This window comes from Equus przewalskii, chromosome 13, assembly GCF_037783145.1.
Source record: "Equus przewalskii isolate Varuska chromosome 13, EquPr2, whole genome shotgun sequence".
NCBI classification, from domain to species: domain Eukaryota; kingdom Metazoa; phylum Chordata; class Mammalia; order Perissodactyla; family Equidae; genus Equus; species Equus przewalskii.
Window position 1 is genome coordinate 37,729,718 of NC_091843.1, and position 17,717 is coordinate 37,747,434.

Genomic DNA, 17,717 nt, shown 5'->3' on the forward strand with positions numbered 1-17,717 from the left:
GTTTTTCTGGCACACAGTAAGTACTCAGTAAATGGTAGTTGCTATTATCGTTGGTGTTTGTCTCTTGCCATGTTGTACCCTGTGACTCGTGCTGGGATGCTAACCAAGGCTTATTTAGGGCCTTCCTGTATTTACCGTCCAAAGCAGATTATGTGGGACCATTCCCAAGAGAAAATTAGGGAGACCTGTAAGGCCATCATATTACTTCTACCTAAACTGTCTCCTCATAATAAGATACCACATCAGGCTTGGCATTTCCGTTTCTAGGATTCACTATCACCTACCTTAATCTTCCTTTTTATAGACACCCTGAGGCATCTGGATGCCTTAGTGATTCAGAACCATGAACTGTACATCTTTGTTCAGGCCAAAATCTTAAGAAGAACCTGTAAATTTGCACTCACCTTTGCTGTGTCCTCCACGCTCTCCATGAGACCTCAGTGATGCTAAGTTTCCCATCTCTCTCTGCGGAGAATCACTGTGGCTTCATCAGTCAGAGGAAGATGACTCTGTCTTCTTTTTTGCAAAGGAAAAGGGTCTCTAGCTCTCAGTTACTACAGTGGTATACTGTGTTTGTGTTTGTGTGTGTGAGTGTGTATAGAGCAGATAGACATTGAAAGTGGCAGTTGCTCTTGCGATTTTGTTTCAGCTCTGGAAATCAGCTTTGCGGATGGATTAAAATTAAATTTCAACTTAAATGAGGTACGTAGGGCAGTCAAATTCACAGAGACGAAAAGTAGGAATGGTGGTTGCCAGGGGCTGGGGAGAGGGAGGAATGGGGAATTATTATTTAATGGGTACAGAGTTTCAGTTTGGGAAAATGAAAAAGTTGTTGAGATAGATGGTGGTGATGGTGGCACAACAACGTTGTACACTTAATGCCTCTGAACTGTACACTTAAAAATGTTTAAGATGGTAAATTTCATGTAAATTTTACCACAATTAAAAAAATTTCCCTGGGCCGCCCCGTGGCGGAGTGGTTAAGTTCTCACGCTCCGCTTTGGCAGCCCAGGGTTTCGCCGGTTTGGATCCTGGGCGCGGACATAGCAGCACTCATTAGGCCATGCTGAGGCGGCATCACACATGCCATAACTAGAAGGACCCACAACCAAAATATACAACTACGTACTGGGGGATCTGGGGAGAAAAAGCAGGAAAAAAAAAAAAAAAAGATTGGCAACACATGTTAGCTCAGGTAGCCAATCTTTAAAAAAAATTTTTTCCAGGCACAGTCGCTGGCATATCTGCAAGATTTGCAGGGAACCACAACTTTTGGCAGAAGCATCATAAAGGGGAAGTTGGCTGTCCAATTTTCTTAAAATTGTGCTAGTTTTCTTCATCAGAACCTTTGGGATACCCCTGATGGAAAGGGGCATCATGCGCCTAGCATTATGCAGTGAATTTGTCTTCAGAGGGAGAGCGGCTCGTCCTTACTGAGGAGAGCCTGCTCCTGGACCTCGGGGAGATTCAGAGCTGGAAGGAGCTTATCTTTTCACCCTTGATCCAGGAACAGATAGAACCTGTTTTCCGAGAAGACATGACTTAGAAAGCTGATGCTCTCTTAATGCTGAGTTTTGCAGTGCCAGGTAGAATGCTGGCAAGACCCAGGGAGGAGCAAACATTGAGTGCCCTGGCCTTTTCTCTCTTCCCACCGCTGAGTCCTCTCCCACCCCTAGAAGTCATGGGTAGAAACTTTGGTAGAAATTTTGGATATTACTGCTGCCTGAAGCAGATGTGCATCTCGACCATGATAATTGAAACCAAATTTTCCATTTTGGAAGTGTTTTTTGGTGAAGGAAGGTTTTCAACTGCAAAAAAACAAAGTCAGTAAAAGAAACCTCTTGATTTCCCCACACCCAGATTTAAATTTTTAGGATTTAGCTTACTAGGCTTTAGATTGTTAAGACAGATCCAGACAAGAACATTTTGGGTAAGTTTTCTAAAGCAAGTGCTTTATTTGATGAAATTTGCCGTTGTAGAACTGACCTAATTTTTTTCAATTGCTGGATGAACCCTAAAACTGGGTTAGACTGAAAGGAGGTTTAATAAACTATGTAAAAAATAACTTGATGCTTTACTCTTAATTTTTTTCCTATTAAATAAGTCCAATGTTTCTCAAGCTAGAAATCTATAACTTTTATAATTTATAAGGATTTTTGGACTCTTAGCACAACTTTCCTGGAGTTTTTTTTTTAACTTATGAACATCTGTTGTAGCCTCTATCAAAACCACACACAGGGAAGAGCTCTGCTCTCCTGTTCAACCCAAATAGAAACTTGGCTTCCAGAATGCCACATAACGAGGGGTGTGTTTTCTTTTAGTCTGTCTCTCTCCTTGTCTGTCTGTCTGAACTCAATCATTTCTCTTACGTTTTACATTTTTACGCAGTCCACTTAAGAGATATTTTTCCCCTGGGTTTTGAAAGACGCTTTTTGTGAATTGGACTCTTAGGAATGTGATTAGTAACATACCTGTTCTTGAACTTGTTTATGAAGGAGCACGTTATAGGAACGGCAGCAGCCGCTGGCCAGCTTTGATAAATCATGATGAGCTGGTGTGAAAATTCCAAGTTCAGTACAATTAATAATATCGACTCCAACACACACCGCACTTTCCGATGATCAGCGGGGTGAAGTAGTGCTATGTCTCAGGTCCCAGAGGATTCAGTCTCTTTCATTTGGCCAGGTTTGGCTGCACAGGGAAGAACCTCAGAGAGGGGGACCTAAGGATTGAGCCTCCCTTGGGCTGATAGGCTGTGGACATTATCCTATCATTGGACATTGCTATTAAGAGCACAGGCCCTGGAGCCAGAGTGACCTGGGTTTGAGTGTCGGTTCTCCATTTAGTAGTTATGTGGGGCTTTTGGGCAAGTTTTATCTCAGTGCCTCAGGAGATAATAGTACCACCTTGTAGGGTTGTTCTGAAGAGAAATTGAGATAGTGGAGGTAAAGTGCTTTAACGTGTCATAAGCTTTCAGTAAATGTGAACTGTTATTAACAGTTACCCAGGAGCATAGTTTACTGATGCTTCTCTCCCATGTGTCTGTGCAGGCTGTTGCAGGAAATCAGCCTGATGCTGTGAACTGAGGCGGCACCACTGAAAGAGTATGAAGGATGGGCTCTGTAGCAGGCTGGGTATAGGTGGCGTTTCTTGATGACAGGACTGCGCTGTCAAGTCCTGAATCTTGCTGCCTGGACATCTTCAAGTACCAGGTCCTTCATTAATCCAGAAGTAGAAATCTAAATTTGGTCATTTTGACCTTGAGCTTCAGGATTGAGATACATGCTGGATCTGCAGTTTACCCAGAGTCCCATAGGTTCAGAAATCCTATCTTATCAGTGTCCCATTGCTGCCCAGACTTGGAGAAGCAGAGTCATGCTGATGAGCTCATCATGAGAACTTCAAGAACAGCAGTCAGAGTGGCAGTTTATTAATTTGCAGTGAAAACTGGCAAGGTGTTCCTGAGCGCCCGCTACCACTTTCTTGCTTCCTGAAGAAGAACCAAGGGGGGCCAAATTGATCAAAAGGCTGCAGAGTGAGCCAGGGACTGACTTATGGCATTTGACTATTTAAACTTCACAACAGGGATCTGACCTGAGGTGGAACCAAATGACTATGTCTGATGATGGTATCATTTTCTTTTCTAGATATTGCGGGATGAGCTGGACCAAGGGCTTTCTCTGTCTGATTCCTGTTTTTCGGTTTCCCTTTCTGAAGGGCACTTTCTTTGTTGAGGGATTTTAATGCATTCAGCATAGTCTTACGCTGACTCAAAGTTGTTTTGCCTTCTTTAGGTGACTTTGCCTCTCTCCTCTCTCTTCTGTAGCTTGAAGATAAAGTGCTTAGGCTCTATATATGTGGCCCAGGGTCAGCCCACGCTGCCTGAACTTTATTTGCATCTCTTGAAGACTTTTAGAGGGAATGCAGTTCATAACCCTCAGCAGCGTTTCTCAGCCTCCCCTGCCCTCTCCTCCTCATCCTCTCATACCCTGGATGCTCTGGAGCTCATTTGTCAGGTTCCCCAAATGCTTCTGCACAGTTGGCCTGCTGAGAGGCTTTCCTGTCTCCTGCCTTGCTGATGTGCTTCCTGGTGTTCTATCTAGGATGGTCCTAGACCTTGGACTTGGACGAGGACGTGGGCATACACCTCAGTGTGGTGGGAAGGGGGATCCACCAGCCTTGTGTGCGATCAAGAACTGAGTATGCTGGGGATTAGGCCATGATAAGGTGGGAGTGGGTTATCTGTTGAAGACTAGCTAGTTAAGATCTGGTATGAATGGAAGGGGAAAGGTTTAGGGGAGGCAATGGTGGGATCTAGCAACTCCGTGCCTGAGCATAGTGATCCTAGGCTGAGGCATATGTGTGTGTGTGTGCATATATGTACATGTATGTACTGTATTGCTGGAGCCGGTAGGCTGTGGTGGAAATAGGTTGGGCTTCAAATCAAGGATACCTGAGCTCGGATCCCATCTCTGCCACTTATTAACTGTGTGACCTTGTAAAAGATTTTTACCTTTTCTGAGCCCTCATGCTCTCTTTACTTAACTTCCTGCTCTCTTGAGGGTCATCGAGTTGCCAAAAAGCTTCTATTCCAGAAACCAGGGATCTAGAATCTACTCCAGACTTCCTGTGTCCTCACAGAGGAGCAGAGCGGGGGGAGAAAGAGGCCTTGGGCTCCTTGCAATGTCAAGCCTTGCCCCTGCATCAAGGGTGGAAAAGGATATGAGTAGAATGGGGAAGCCAGATGTCCTTTCCCTAGCCAGCCCTAGGGTCATCAACAAGTCACTTGTTCTGTCAGGGAGGCTTTAGTGTGAATTGCATTTTGTTGAACTTTAATCCTTGGATGACAGGCAATCTGTGTTTGAGAGCTTTTGGTAAACACAACGTTGCATTAACAGCGGTACCTCATTATTGGACCATTCTGGAAGGCTGGAAAGTGCAAAGAGCAACACAACAAGGAAGAACAAGCTTTCCCATTCACTAGTCACACTGAAGATTGTTGTCATCGCTTCCAAAATGGCTGTACTTGGTCTACATCTGTTCCATATATGTGAAATGGACCTAATAATGTGTGTCCACTGAGCTTTCAGGAGCTCTAATCTTATTAGTTCCCTGTCAAAAACCTTCAGTGGTTCCCTGATTGACACGAAATTATATTTTCTCTTCCTAGCTTTTAAGTCTCTCTACAGTTTGAAGATAACATTTATAATGAATATTTGTGCAGTGTTTTACAGTTTCTAGGTTTATCCCAGAATGAGAGTATGGTTTAGTATTAGAAAATACGTTAGTGTTATTTACTACATTAAAAGATTAAAAGGAAAAATTTATATGATCATCACATTAGATTCACAAAAACATTTGATAAAATTCGTTATTACTTTGTGATTAAAAAACATAAAATACAAGGAAATTTTCTTAATTTGATTAAGGGCATCTACAAAAGTCCTATAACAAATATATACAATGGGGAAACATTAGAAACATCTTCTTTAAAATGAAGGAGATGACAAGAATATTTATTAGGACACTTTCTGTTCCACATTGTGTGGCCATCCTAGCCAGTGCAAAATTTCTTTCAAAAAAGAAATTAGAAGGCTAAGAATTGGGAAGGAGGAAAAAAACCTCTGGCATTATATATAGGTAATCTGATTGTTTACATAGAACACCCAATTGATTCTTCGGACAAATAGTTAGAAATAACAGGAACATTTGATAAGGTGGCTGGATATAAGATCAGTTTTCAAAAGTCAACTGCATTTTATAACCCATAACTATCAGAAAATATAATTTAAGAAAGATACCATTGCTATTAAAAAATAGCAACAAAAACTATACTTAAGAATAAGTTTAATCAAATACGTGTAAGGTCTTCATACAGAAAAATATAAAAGATTGAGTGACATTACAGAGGGCCTAAATAAATGGAGAGATGTTCCACGTTCATGTATAGGAAGACCTCATACTAGAAAGACGTCAGTTCTATCAAAATTGATCTATAAATTCAGTGCAATTTCTGTCAAAAGGCCATGAGAGTCTTTCGTGGAACTTGACAAACTGATACTAAAATTTGTATGAAAGATTAAAGAAACTAGAATAGTTAAGACACATCTGAAACATAGTAATAGGATTGGGGACTTGCCCTATCGGATATCAGGCCTTATAACGAAGCTACAGAAATAATGTGGTGCTGGTACAGAGACATGTAACTGACCAATGGTCTAATAGTTTAGAGAATTCAGAAATAGATTCCTGTATATTTGCAACTTTGATATGTGACTTCAGGTGGTATGACAGGTGAATGGGAAAAAGAAGTATTCAATAAATGGAACTTATAGGAAAAAATTAGATCCCTATTTTGTATTGACATAACAATCAACATCAGATAAAGTAACAGTTTAAATATCAAAGGCAAAAATGTTAAACTTTTAGTAGAAAATAGAAATTATCTTTCTGGCCTTGGAGTAGGGAAGGACATTAACTATGAAAGAAATTATGCTTGTGGGATTTCTTATATGAAATTTTTCATCTTTACTGGGCGCTCCCTCACCTTGGTCACATTTTTTATTTTGAGATTTTCTTTACCTCCTTAAACACATGACTCTAATCATCTGCCTTTGTGCATCTCTTGATATTTATCTCCTTGTTTTCAGCTAATTTCTTTGCACCCAGAATCCTAACAGTCCCAAAGTTCAGATGTCCGTAGCTTACATTTGCATGCTGAACTGAAGGTGAGGAAGGAAGCCAAAAGAGAAGTCTGATAAGGTCAGACAAGCTGTGGGTTTGGCATGCTGGTTGTATTTTAATGTTACAATAGTTACAAATCCCAGTGTGAAATCTGTAGAGACTCCCAGTTCTCTGGAACATTCTCTTAACCACAGTATCCTTTTCTCAAGCCGATTTGCAAGGCTGGGCAATAGTATGAACAGAGACCCAATAGAGAAAGGAAGAGAAACTAGCTGTCCTTAGCATTTTTGAGTGGGAGTGAACTGTGGTCCTCAAATCTACACAAGTGGAGAAGACTCTATTTTCCTACTAGCAAAGCAAAGCCTTGACTAAACAGAGGTAACTCCAAGGTCTCAGGCTTGACCTTGGAGCTGCATAGTTTCATCAGTTTGGGGAGAAAGTCTTTTCCTTGCTCGTTCTCTTGATTCTTCTTTCCCATCCCCCCCAAAAATTAGAGACATGTTGGTCAGGAGTAGTTGGATGTCTAGGTGGCATCCCATGGGGATTTGAGAGTTTTGTCCCAGATGTAGAGAGCTTTGAGATTATGAGTGGCTCTTGCTAGTCACGACCTGCTCATTTAGCCCACACAGATAGTCCTTTTCATAACAGCTACAATCCCTTGTGTTTCTGTGGGATTACGGCTTCCCCAAAGGTTTTGCTCTTGTGCCACTGTTCTCCACACTGTATCCAATGTGATCTTTCTAAAGCACAAATGTGTTTACCTGCTTCCTGCCCCACTTCCATGCTTAAAACCTTTTCTTTTCCCCCAGAGGGTAGGATTTCTTTTTTTATAAATACCCTTACTCAGCAATATAAAAAGTTGATGCCACTGTTTGTGTCTCCCTGCCCTTTTCAAAAAACTCGATTAGTCTAAAGTCCGGAGAGAGCCTGGAAACCACTGCACCCATCCTTGTGTCACCATGACAAAAGCGCAGTTCTCCAGGGTCCTGAGTATGCTGCCTTTAGCAGGTGCATTGACTTTGCTCTCAGCTTGACTCCTTGGGGCAGAGTCATGCTTAAAACCTTTTGATGGCTTCTCATTGTTTCAGAATGAAGTCCGAACTCCTTAGCTTGGCTTATACAACACTTATAAGACTGCTCAGTCTTCTAGCCTTTTCTCTTGATACTTTCCTCTCGCTTTACTCAACTTTCAGTACTTCGAACACACTTGACTGTTTCTCCAGGTCTTTGTGAATATTGTTTCCTCTGTCAAAATACTCTCCATCTTCCTTTTTACCTGGCCAATTTCTGCTCTTCCTTAAGCTTTTGTTCTTCCTCAGCTTCTAGGAAGTTTCCCCTCAACCTGCCAGCACTGGGATAGTTGCCCATCCTCTGTGTTTCTGTAACTCCTATCGAATCGTTATCCTTAAGATATGATGTTTAACTGTTTACTTGCCTTTCTCCTCTGCTGAACTCTAAACTTGTGAGAGGACGGTCTGTGCATTGTTTATTGTGGTATTTCCCTTAAATTTAAATACAGTGCCTGGCACATAGTAGGCTCTATTAAATGTTAGTTGAATGAACAAATATCTCAGTGAAGCGACTGGTATAGTACTTAGTCTCCCTTCACCTCCCACCTTTTTGGGATGGAGAGATGGAGGATAAGGACCTCCCACAAAGTCACACAAGTGCTTGGTGGAAGAAGCTGAGCTAGGACATGGCTTCCACCAGAGGAATGCACTCTGTATTGGAAGATCCTGCAGAAATTCCTGACTCAGTGATTTCCTTCCCTACCGGTCTTTGGTGAAGAGTACAGGCTGACAGAGATGCTCCTGGTGGGTGGGCAAATGCATGGGCTTGTGGCAGTTGGATGAATGAGTTTACCAACATGTGATCCTCTCTTTCCCCTCCCACTCTCTTCCTCTTCACAGCATCAAGCCGAGCTCCCAACCCCTACTACAGCCTGGGAATGATGAGAAGAACCAGAGGAAGATCACTGTCAACCCTGCCCACATGGGGAAGGCGTTCAAGGTTATGAATGAACTGCGGAGGTACTTTTCCTATTTTGCCTGTGCCCTTTTGGAAGGAACTTGCCTGGGTGAGCGTCATCAGGGACTGAGAACAGAAGTCAGAACACCACCACCTAGTGAATTCTGACTCTTATCCACCCACTCTCAGACAGTTACTTGGCTTCCCCTTTGAAAATCTGATCGAGACAGAATGGCTTTCAGAAATCTCTCTTTCCTTTATATTTATTTAACACCTATCATTCTAGTGCTTAATCACAGGGAAAAATCCTTTATGGTTACAGCAGTTCTATTCATAAACTTGATTTCTAACTGAACCAGCTGCTTGAAGACCGATAATAGAATGATTGCAACACCTGTACACAATTGCAGATTAAAGATTGTAAATGCCATGCATTCTCTTTTGGCCTCCTTCTCTCATTCCTTGATCTGAACTTAGCTTGTCAAGACAGCCACATGAACGGAAGAATATCTAGCTTCTAAAATGCAATTTAACTGTATAAAGAAAGAAATGGAATGAAAATGTACTCATCCTCACTGAGCTAAATGGTGAAGTGTGTACAGGCTATTTGTAAGGCCAATGTGCATGTTTGATGAGCTTGTTGCAAGACAGATTCAGGGCACTGAACATGTTTTTCTGTACAAAGGTGTGCACACAATCTCTTCCCTACCTCAGAGCTCAGAAGCTCTGTTTGCCCACACTATTATTTACTGCATACTTCATCCTATTGTGAACTGTAATTGTTTATCTCCTCTTTTCTCTGTAGTTCATGAGCTCCCTGAAGGCAGGGGCAACTTCTGAATCATTTTGATCTCTAGCACTGCTACTTCATAGGAGCTTTGAATCATTCACCAAAGATGCCCAGAGGTATTGGCTAGGCTCTGGGATGGGTAGTGGCGTTACAAGGTAAACAATGTAAATAGGTCAATGAAAATGATCTTTCTACAGTACAAATAGGTGTTGTAAATGAGGAGTGCATCAGGTGCCTGCCAAGTGGTAGGCGTGCAATAATTATTTGTTTCTTAAAGGGTACTGTGGAAGAAGGTATGTCAAACAACAACTTTGGAGAACATTTCCTTAAGAGGATGATGTTTGAACTAAATTTTGAAGAACAACTGAGAATTAAAGAAATGAAAAGTGGTAGGGTTAGGAGAAAGGCTTCCAGGCAGAGAAAATGGCATGAGCAAAAGTGCATGTAGCTGAAGATGCGTTGGTTGAGTAGGGAATTGAACTACTTTTAAACAAAAGTTTTATTTGCTCTATATTCATTTCCTCATTTCTCCTTTCTGCAGGGCCTAGTCTTTGGCATTAAAAACCAAGTTAAATTAAATTTGTGTTATGCCCTACTGCTCAGTTTTTATTAGGCCTCCTGCCAGATTTCCTGGAAGCTCTGTCATTGTTGTCTTAGGCAGTGGGAAATGGTGATGTTCATGCCTGTGGGTATGGTTCTCTTGTCACTAAAGAATTTGTGTTGTGTTCCCTAGACATTATTGAAGTTTCTCATTTAGTTTCCTTGAGTGTGGCTTGTGTCCTTTGTCTGATTTAAGGCTCAAAGTCTCCAAATAAACAACCTAAATTTACACCTCAAGGAATTAGAAAAAAGAAAAAACTAAGCCCAAAGTTAGTAGAAGGTAGGAAATAATAAAGATTAGAGCAAGGATAAATGAAATAGAGACTAGAAAGACAATAGAAAAAAATCAATGAAACTAAGAGTTGGTTTTTTGAAAAGACTAACCAAGAAAAAATGAGAGGACTCAACATTATAAATGGAAGAGGAGACATTACAATTGATACCCTAGAAATACAAATAATCATAAGAGGCCATTATCAAAGATTATATGCTAACAAATTGGATAACCTAGAAGAAATGGAGAAATTCCTTGAAACATATGGCCTATCTAGACAGAATCAAGAAGACGTAGGAAATCTGATCAGACCAATAATGATTAAGGAGTTTGAATTGGTAACCAAAAATGTCCCAACAAAGAAAAGCCCATGACCAGATGATTTCACTGGTGAATTCTACCAAACATTCAAAGAAGAATTGATGCCAGTCCTTCTTAAACTCTTCCAAAAACTTGAAGAGGAGGGAACACTCCCAAACTCATTTTAAGAAGGCCAGCATTACCCGGATACCAAAAGCAGATAAGGATTTGACAAGAAAAGAAAATTACAGGCTGATATCCCTGATGAATAGTGATGCAAAAATTCTCAACAAAATACTAGCAAACTGAATTCAACAGCATATTAAAAGGATCATATACCATGATCAAGTGGGATTTATCCCTGGGATGCAAGGATGGTTCAAGATATGCAAATCAATAAATGTGACACAACATATTAATAGAATGAAGGATAAATATCATGTGACCCTCTCAATATATGTGGAATTGTTCGACAAAATTCAACACCCTCTCATAATAAAAACTCCCAGTAAATTGGGTATAGAAGGAACATACCTCAACATAATAAAAACCATATATGACAAACCCACAGCTCACATCATACTCAATGGTGAAAGGTTGAAAGCTTTTCCTCTCAGATCAGGAACAAGATAAGAGTGTCCATTCTTATCATTCCTATTGAACGTAGTATTAGAATTCCTAGCCAGAGCAATTAGGCAAGAAAAAGAAATAAAAGCCATCTAAATCAGAAAGGAAGATGTTAAATTGTCTCTGCAGATAACATGATCCTATATATAGAAAACCCTAGGAGTCCACCAAAAAGGTGTTGGAACTATAAACAAATTTGGTAAAGTTGCAGGATTCAAAATCAACATACAAAAGTCAGTTGCATTTCTATACACTAACAATAAAATATCTGAAAAAGAAATAAAGAAAACAATCCCATTTACAATAACATCAAAAACAATAAAATACTTAGGAATAAGTTTAACCAAAGAGGTGAAAGATCTGTACACTGAAAACTATAAGACACCGATAAAAGAGGTCAAAGACACAAATAAGTGGAAAGATATCCCATATTCATGGATTGGAAGAATTAACATTGTTAAAATGTCCATGCTACCCAAAGCTATCTATAGATTCAATGCAATACCTATCAAATTTCCAATGATGTTTTTCAAAGAAATAGAAAAACAATCTTAAAATTTGTATGGAACCACAAAAGACCCTGAATAGCCGGAGCAATCTTGTAAAAGAAGAGCAGAGCTGGAGACATCACACTTCCTGATTTCAAATTATATTACTGTGGTAATATAGAACAGTATGGTACAGACACATAGACCAATGGAACAGAATTGAGAGCTCAGAAATAAACCCATGCATATATGGTCAACTAATATTTGAAAAAGGAGCTAAGACTACTCAATGAGGAAAGGACAGTCTCTTCACTAAATGGTGTTAGAAAAACTGACAGCCACATGCAAAAGAATGAAATTGAATGCCTATCTTACACCACTCACAAAAATTAACTAAAAATAGATTAAAGACTTAAATTTTAGGACTTGAAACCATAAACTTCCTGGAAGAAAACATAGGAAAAAACTCATCATTGATCTTAGCAATGGCTTTTTGGATATGACACCAAAAGCACAAGCAACAAAAGCAAAAATAAACAAATGGGGCTATATCAAACTAAAACGCTTCTGCACAGCAAAGGAAACCATCAACAAAATGAAAAGGCAACCTATGGGATGGGAGAATATATCTGATAAAGGGTTAATATTCCAAAATATATAAGGAACTCATACAACTCAATGGCAAAGTACCATAAATAATCTGATTAAAAAATGGGCAAAGGGGGGCTGGCCCAGTGGCGTAGTGGTTAAGTTCACGTGCTCTGCTTTGGTGACCTGGTGTTCACGGGTTCGGATCCTGGGCATGGACTTACACACTGCTCATCAAGCCATGCTGTGGTGGCGACCCACATACAAAATAGAGGAAGATTGGCACAGATGTTAGCTCAGGGCCAATATTCCTCACCAAAAAAAAAAAAGGGCAAAGGACCTGAATAGACATTTTTCCAAAAGAGACATCCAAATGGCCAACAGATACATGAAAAGGTGCTCAACATCACTAATCATGAGGGAAATGCAAATCAAAACCACAATGAGACGTCAACTCACACTGATAAGAATGGCTATTATCAAAAAACCAAGAGATAGCAAGTGTTGGTGAGGCTGTGGAGAAAAGGGAATCCTTGTGCACTATTGGTAGGAATGTAAATTGGTACAGCCACTATGGAAAACAGTATGGAGTTTCCTCAAAAAATAAAAAATCGAACAATCATACAATCTAGCAATCCCACTTCTGGGTATATATACAAAGGAAACGAAGTTACTATTTTGAAGAGATATCTGCTCCCCCATGTTCATTGCAACATTATTCACAATAGCCAAGACATGGAAACAACCTAAGTGTCAGTTGATGGATGAATGGAGAAAGAGGATGTGGTATATATATATACAGCAGAATACTATTCAGCTATGAAAAAGAAGCAAATCCTGCCATTTGCAACAACATGGATAATGTTGAGGGCATTATGCTAAGTGGAATAAGTCAGACAGAGAAAGACAAATACTGTATGATCTCATTTGTATGTGTAATCTAAGAAAGCCAGACTCAGAAATGGAAAGTAGATTGGTGGTTGTCAGGGGCTGTGGGGTGTGGGAAGTGAGGAGCTGTGGTCAAAGGGTACAAATTTCCATTTATAAGGTGAATGAGTTCTGGGATGTAAAGTACAACATGGTGACTACAGTTAGCAATACTGTGTTGTACACTTGAAAGTTGCTAAGAGAGTAGATCTTAAAAGTTCTCACAACATAAAATAAATGATAACTATGTGAGGTAATAGATGTGTTAACTAACCTTATTGTGATAATCATTTCATAATATATATGTATATCAAATCATCACATTATATACCTTAAACTTACACAGTGTTAAATGTCGATTATATCTCAATACAACTAGGGGAAAAAAAGATTCCGAATCTCTCATCAGACTTTTTTTTGCCTGGTAAGCCAACTCCAGTAACTGCTGAAAGGGAGGGCTCAGGGAATAGATGTCCACACAGAATTCCCCTCACACCCACTTTCCATTACTAGCATCCTTTCTTTTTGTTAAATAGCTTATAATGTCATCCTGCTATGTCTTTGTTGCTTATTTGCAAGTTACCATGTTTTTGCATCTTTCCCCAAAAGCATGGACTTGAATTAAACCTCCTCCGATGGTCCTGTTGCTGCTTCTCTTTTGTATAAATCAGCATTTGCCTAAGTCTGTTCTGAGGATCATTTTCTCAAGATGCTCTGTGGGAAAAAAGAGCTCTGTGCCCAAATGAGTTTGAAAAATGCTATTTAAAACTGCTCTACCCCCACTCTGAGATCCATAATGCATATAGGCATATTAAAAGCTCTGAAAAGTCCTGAAATAAACTTATCTAACTAAGGGTTTCCCACACGTATTTGACTAGAGAGCCCTCTTTGGTTGTTGTTGTTATGTATAGACCTAGTGTTTTGTGGAACTTGTTTTGGAAAACACTCGTTCTTTGCTGAAATTTAAGTGAGTAATCCTTGTATTAGTCAGGGTTTTTCAGAGAAATAGAACCAATAAGATATCTCCAACTGTCTGTCTGTCTGTCTATCTATCTATCTATCATCTATCTATATTTATATAGATATATATATCTATAGATGTATATTAGAGGAGATTTATTATAGGAATTGGCTCATGTGGTTAAAGAGGCTGAGAATTCCCACAGTCTGCTGTCTGCAAGCAAGAGCACCAGGAAAGCCAGTGGTATAATTCGGTCTGAGTCTGAAGGCCTGAGAAACAAGAGCCACTGGTGTAAGTCCTACAGTCCAAAGGCCTGTGAACCAGGAGCTCTGATGTGAGGGCAGAAGAAGATGGACAGTCCAGCTCAAGAAAAGAAAGAGAGAATTCTCCTTTCCCTTGCCTTTTTGTTGTATGCAAGCCCTCTGTGGATTGGGTGACGCCCACCTGCATTGGTAAAGGAGATCTTTTCTCAGTCTACCAATTCATATGCTAATCTCTTCTGGAGACACCCTCACAGACACACCAGAAATAATGTTTTACCAGTTATCTGGGCATCCCTTAGCCCAGTTAAATTGACAAATAAAATTAACCATCACAATCTTGTTCTTCCTTTTTATGTTTTTTTAAAAATGGACCACAGTCTGTGGATGTTTTGGCTGGGAAAATTTTAGTTTAGGTTTAGGCATGAATTTGCCTTTTGTTTTTCTTTTAAATTTTTGTAAAAGGAATATATTTATTATAGAACATTTAGAAAATACAAGTGAGCAAAAAGTCATCTGTAATTTTAATATGAAGTGGTAACTATTGTTAACACTTTGGAGAATATCTTTCTTTAAAATATATGTCTCAACCAGATTTTTTCTCTTAACATTATATTGAGCAAGTTTTTCTATGTCACTCACTGTTCTACTGTTATTTTAAGTGGATGGATGATATTTTATTTTTGGGGTTTATTTTTTTAAAACAGTTCCCTGTTGGATATCTAGGATTTTTAATCCCTCAATTAGTACCTGCATTGGTTCTGTTGGGAGTGGTATAGCATAATGGTCACAAGCATAGACTCAAGACAGGCAGCCTGGTTTCAAATCTTGGCTCCAGTAGTTACTAGCTGTGTGACCTTGGACAAATTAATTAAACTCCCTGACCTCACTTTTGTCAACCATAAAATGAGACTAATAATAGTTCCAGTCTTGCTGGCTTGTTAAGGGGATTAATAAGTAAAGTGCTTAAAACAGTGATGAACATATTGCTGTTGTTAAATACTTGTGCACATGCATGATTATGCCTATAGAATTAATTCCTAGTAGTAGAATTACTGATTTCAACAGCGTGTAGCATAATAATAATAATAATACATATTCCTTAGATATTTTTGTGAGGCCCAGCTCTTCGTGAACATTCTATGTTAGCTATTATTATGATGATGATGGTGTGCGAAGCACTGTGCTCAGTTACAGGAATATGGCAGGACATAAGAGAATCAAAGTCTTTTTTTTTTTTTTTTTGAGGAAGATTAGCCCTGAGCTAACTACTGCCAGTCCTCCTCTTTTTGCTGAGGAAGCCTGGCCCTGAGCTAACATCCGTGCCAATCTTCCTCTACTTTATATGTGGGACACCTGCCACAGCATGGCTTTTTGCCAAGTGGTGCCATGTCTGCACCTGGGAGCCGAATTGGCAAACGCCAGGCCGCCGAGAAGCGGAACGTGTGAACTTAACCGCTGCTCCACCGGGCCGACCCCGAAAGTCAAAGTATTGACCTCAGTGAAGCTTGCATTCTAGTGGTGTTGAAAGATTATATCAAATTCGAAGGTATTTAAATGGCTAATTTTAAAACCTAGAGTGGAATAAGTGAGGCAGGGAGAGAAAGGGGGGCCTGAATAGACACTTTATTGATATAGGTGAGTTTAATGGGAACTGGAGAGAGGCATGCTTTGTTTTGATGAAGGCCTGGGTAAAGCATCTTGCCATCTTGGGATTAAGCTAATAAAATGTTACATGATATTCCAGGGACCTGGGGTTATTTCTTGGATTGTTTTTACATTCCCCTCCCTCAATTTTAAGCTATTTTGGTTCAAGTACACGTGTTCTTTGCAATTTATGAATCACCCATTTCACGAGTTTCCTATTCTTTTTACTTACATGGTAGAGAATGGGTTGTCGGCATGGTAACCACCCAGCCTTCCTCCTCCTGTGCACTTCATGGCTCTGCTCTGGTCAGACCAACAGCTGCTTCTGGGCAGCAGAGCTCGAAGGGCTCTTTGGCTCCTGACCAGACAGCCAGCAAGTGGGGATGTGGTCCTTTTTGGAATAGCACACCCTGACCAGGCCTGAAAGGGAGAGGCAGTCTCTTGTAGCTCATCTTGACTGTTTTAACCTCTCAATTCAACATTACAAACAGTTCTCTGCCCTTATCCTTTTTTTTGGATGGTCTGCCACTATGCCTTTATTACTAGTAATGAACTATCTTAGCACATTGCTCTCTGTTTTTCTTATTGTGGTAACAGCTTTATCAAGATATAATTCATATGCCATACAATTCACACATTTAAAGTATACAATTTAATGGCTTTTAGTATATTCACAGTCATGCAACCAACAATCAATTAGAACAAGTTCATCACTCCCCACCCCCCCAAAAAAATCCTATATACTTTAGCAGTCATCTTCCTATTTTCCTTATCCTGCTTTCCACCCCACCCCCAGCCCTAGGCAACCACTAATCTACTTTGTGTCTCTATAGATTTGCCTATTTTGGAATCATAGAATATGTGGTCTTTGGTAACTGACTTCTTTCACTTAGCATAATGTTTTCAAAGTTCATCCATCTTGTAGCATGTCTCACTATTTCATTCCTTCTTATTGCTGAATAATATTTTGTTATGTGGATATGCCACATTTGGCTTTTGGCTATTACAAATAATGTTGCTATGAACAATCATGTATGAGTTTTTGTGTGGATGTCTGTCTTCATTTCTTTTGGATATGTATGTAGCAGTGGGATTGCTGGGTCATATGGTAACTCTATGTTTAACCTGATTTTTTTTTGAGGAAGATTAGCCCTGAGTTAACATCTGCCGCCAATCCTCCTCTTTTTCTGAGGAAGGCCGGCCCTGAGCTCACATCTGTGCCCATCTTCCTCTACTTTATATGTCGGATGCCTACCACAGCATGGCTTGCCAAGTGGTGCCATGTTGGCATCTGGGATCCGAACTGGGGAATGTGTGCACTTAACTGCTGCGCCACTGGGCTGGTCCCTATGTTTAACCTTTTAAGGAACTGTCAGACTGTTTTCCAAAGCTGCTGCACCATTTTACGTTTCTACCAGCAGTTTATGAAGGTTCCAATTTCTCCATATCCTTGCCAACACTTGTTATTTTCTGTGTTTTTGATTATAGCCATCCTAGAATGTGTGAGGTGGTATCTCATGGTGGTTTTGATTTGCATATTTGCATTTTTCTGATTGCTAATGATGCTGAGCATCTTTTCGTGTGTTCTTTGGCTATTTCTATA

General features: G+C 39.9%; 1 protein-coding gene across 7 annotated transcripts in view; it reads left to right on the forward strand.

Moving 5' to 3' along the window:
- Window positions 1–17,717, forward strand: part of KLHL3 (kelch like family member 3) — a 133,986-nt gene that overhangs the window by 25,708 nt on the left and 90,561 nt on the right. For all 7 annotated transcript variants that reach the window (XM_070570935.1, XM_070570937.1, XM_008513816.2 and 4 more), the window contains exon 2: window positions 8,595–8,714. In XM_070570935.1, the coding sequence (XP_070427036.1) occupies window positions 8,677–8,714 (38 nt within the window). In that variant the 5' untranslated portion in view covers window positions 8,595–8,676. The remainder of the gene's footprint in view (window positions 1–8,594; window positions 8,715–17,717) is intronic.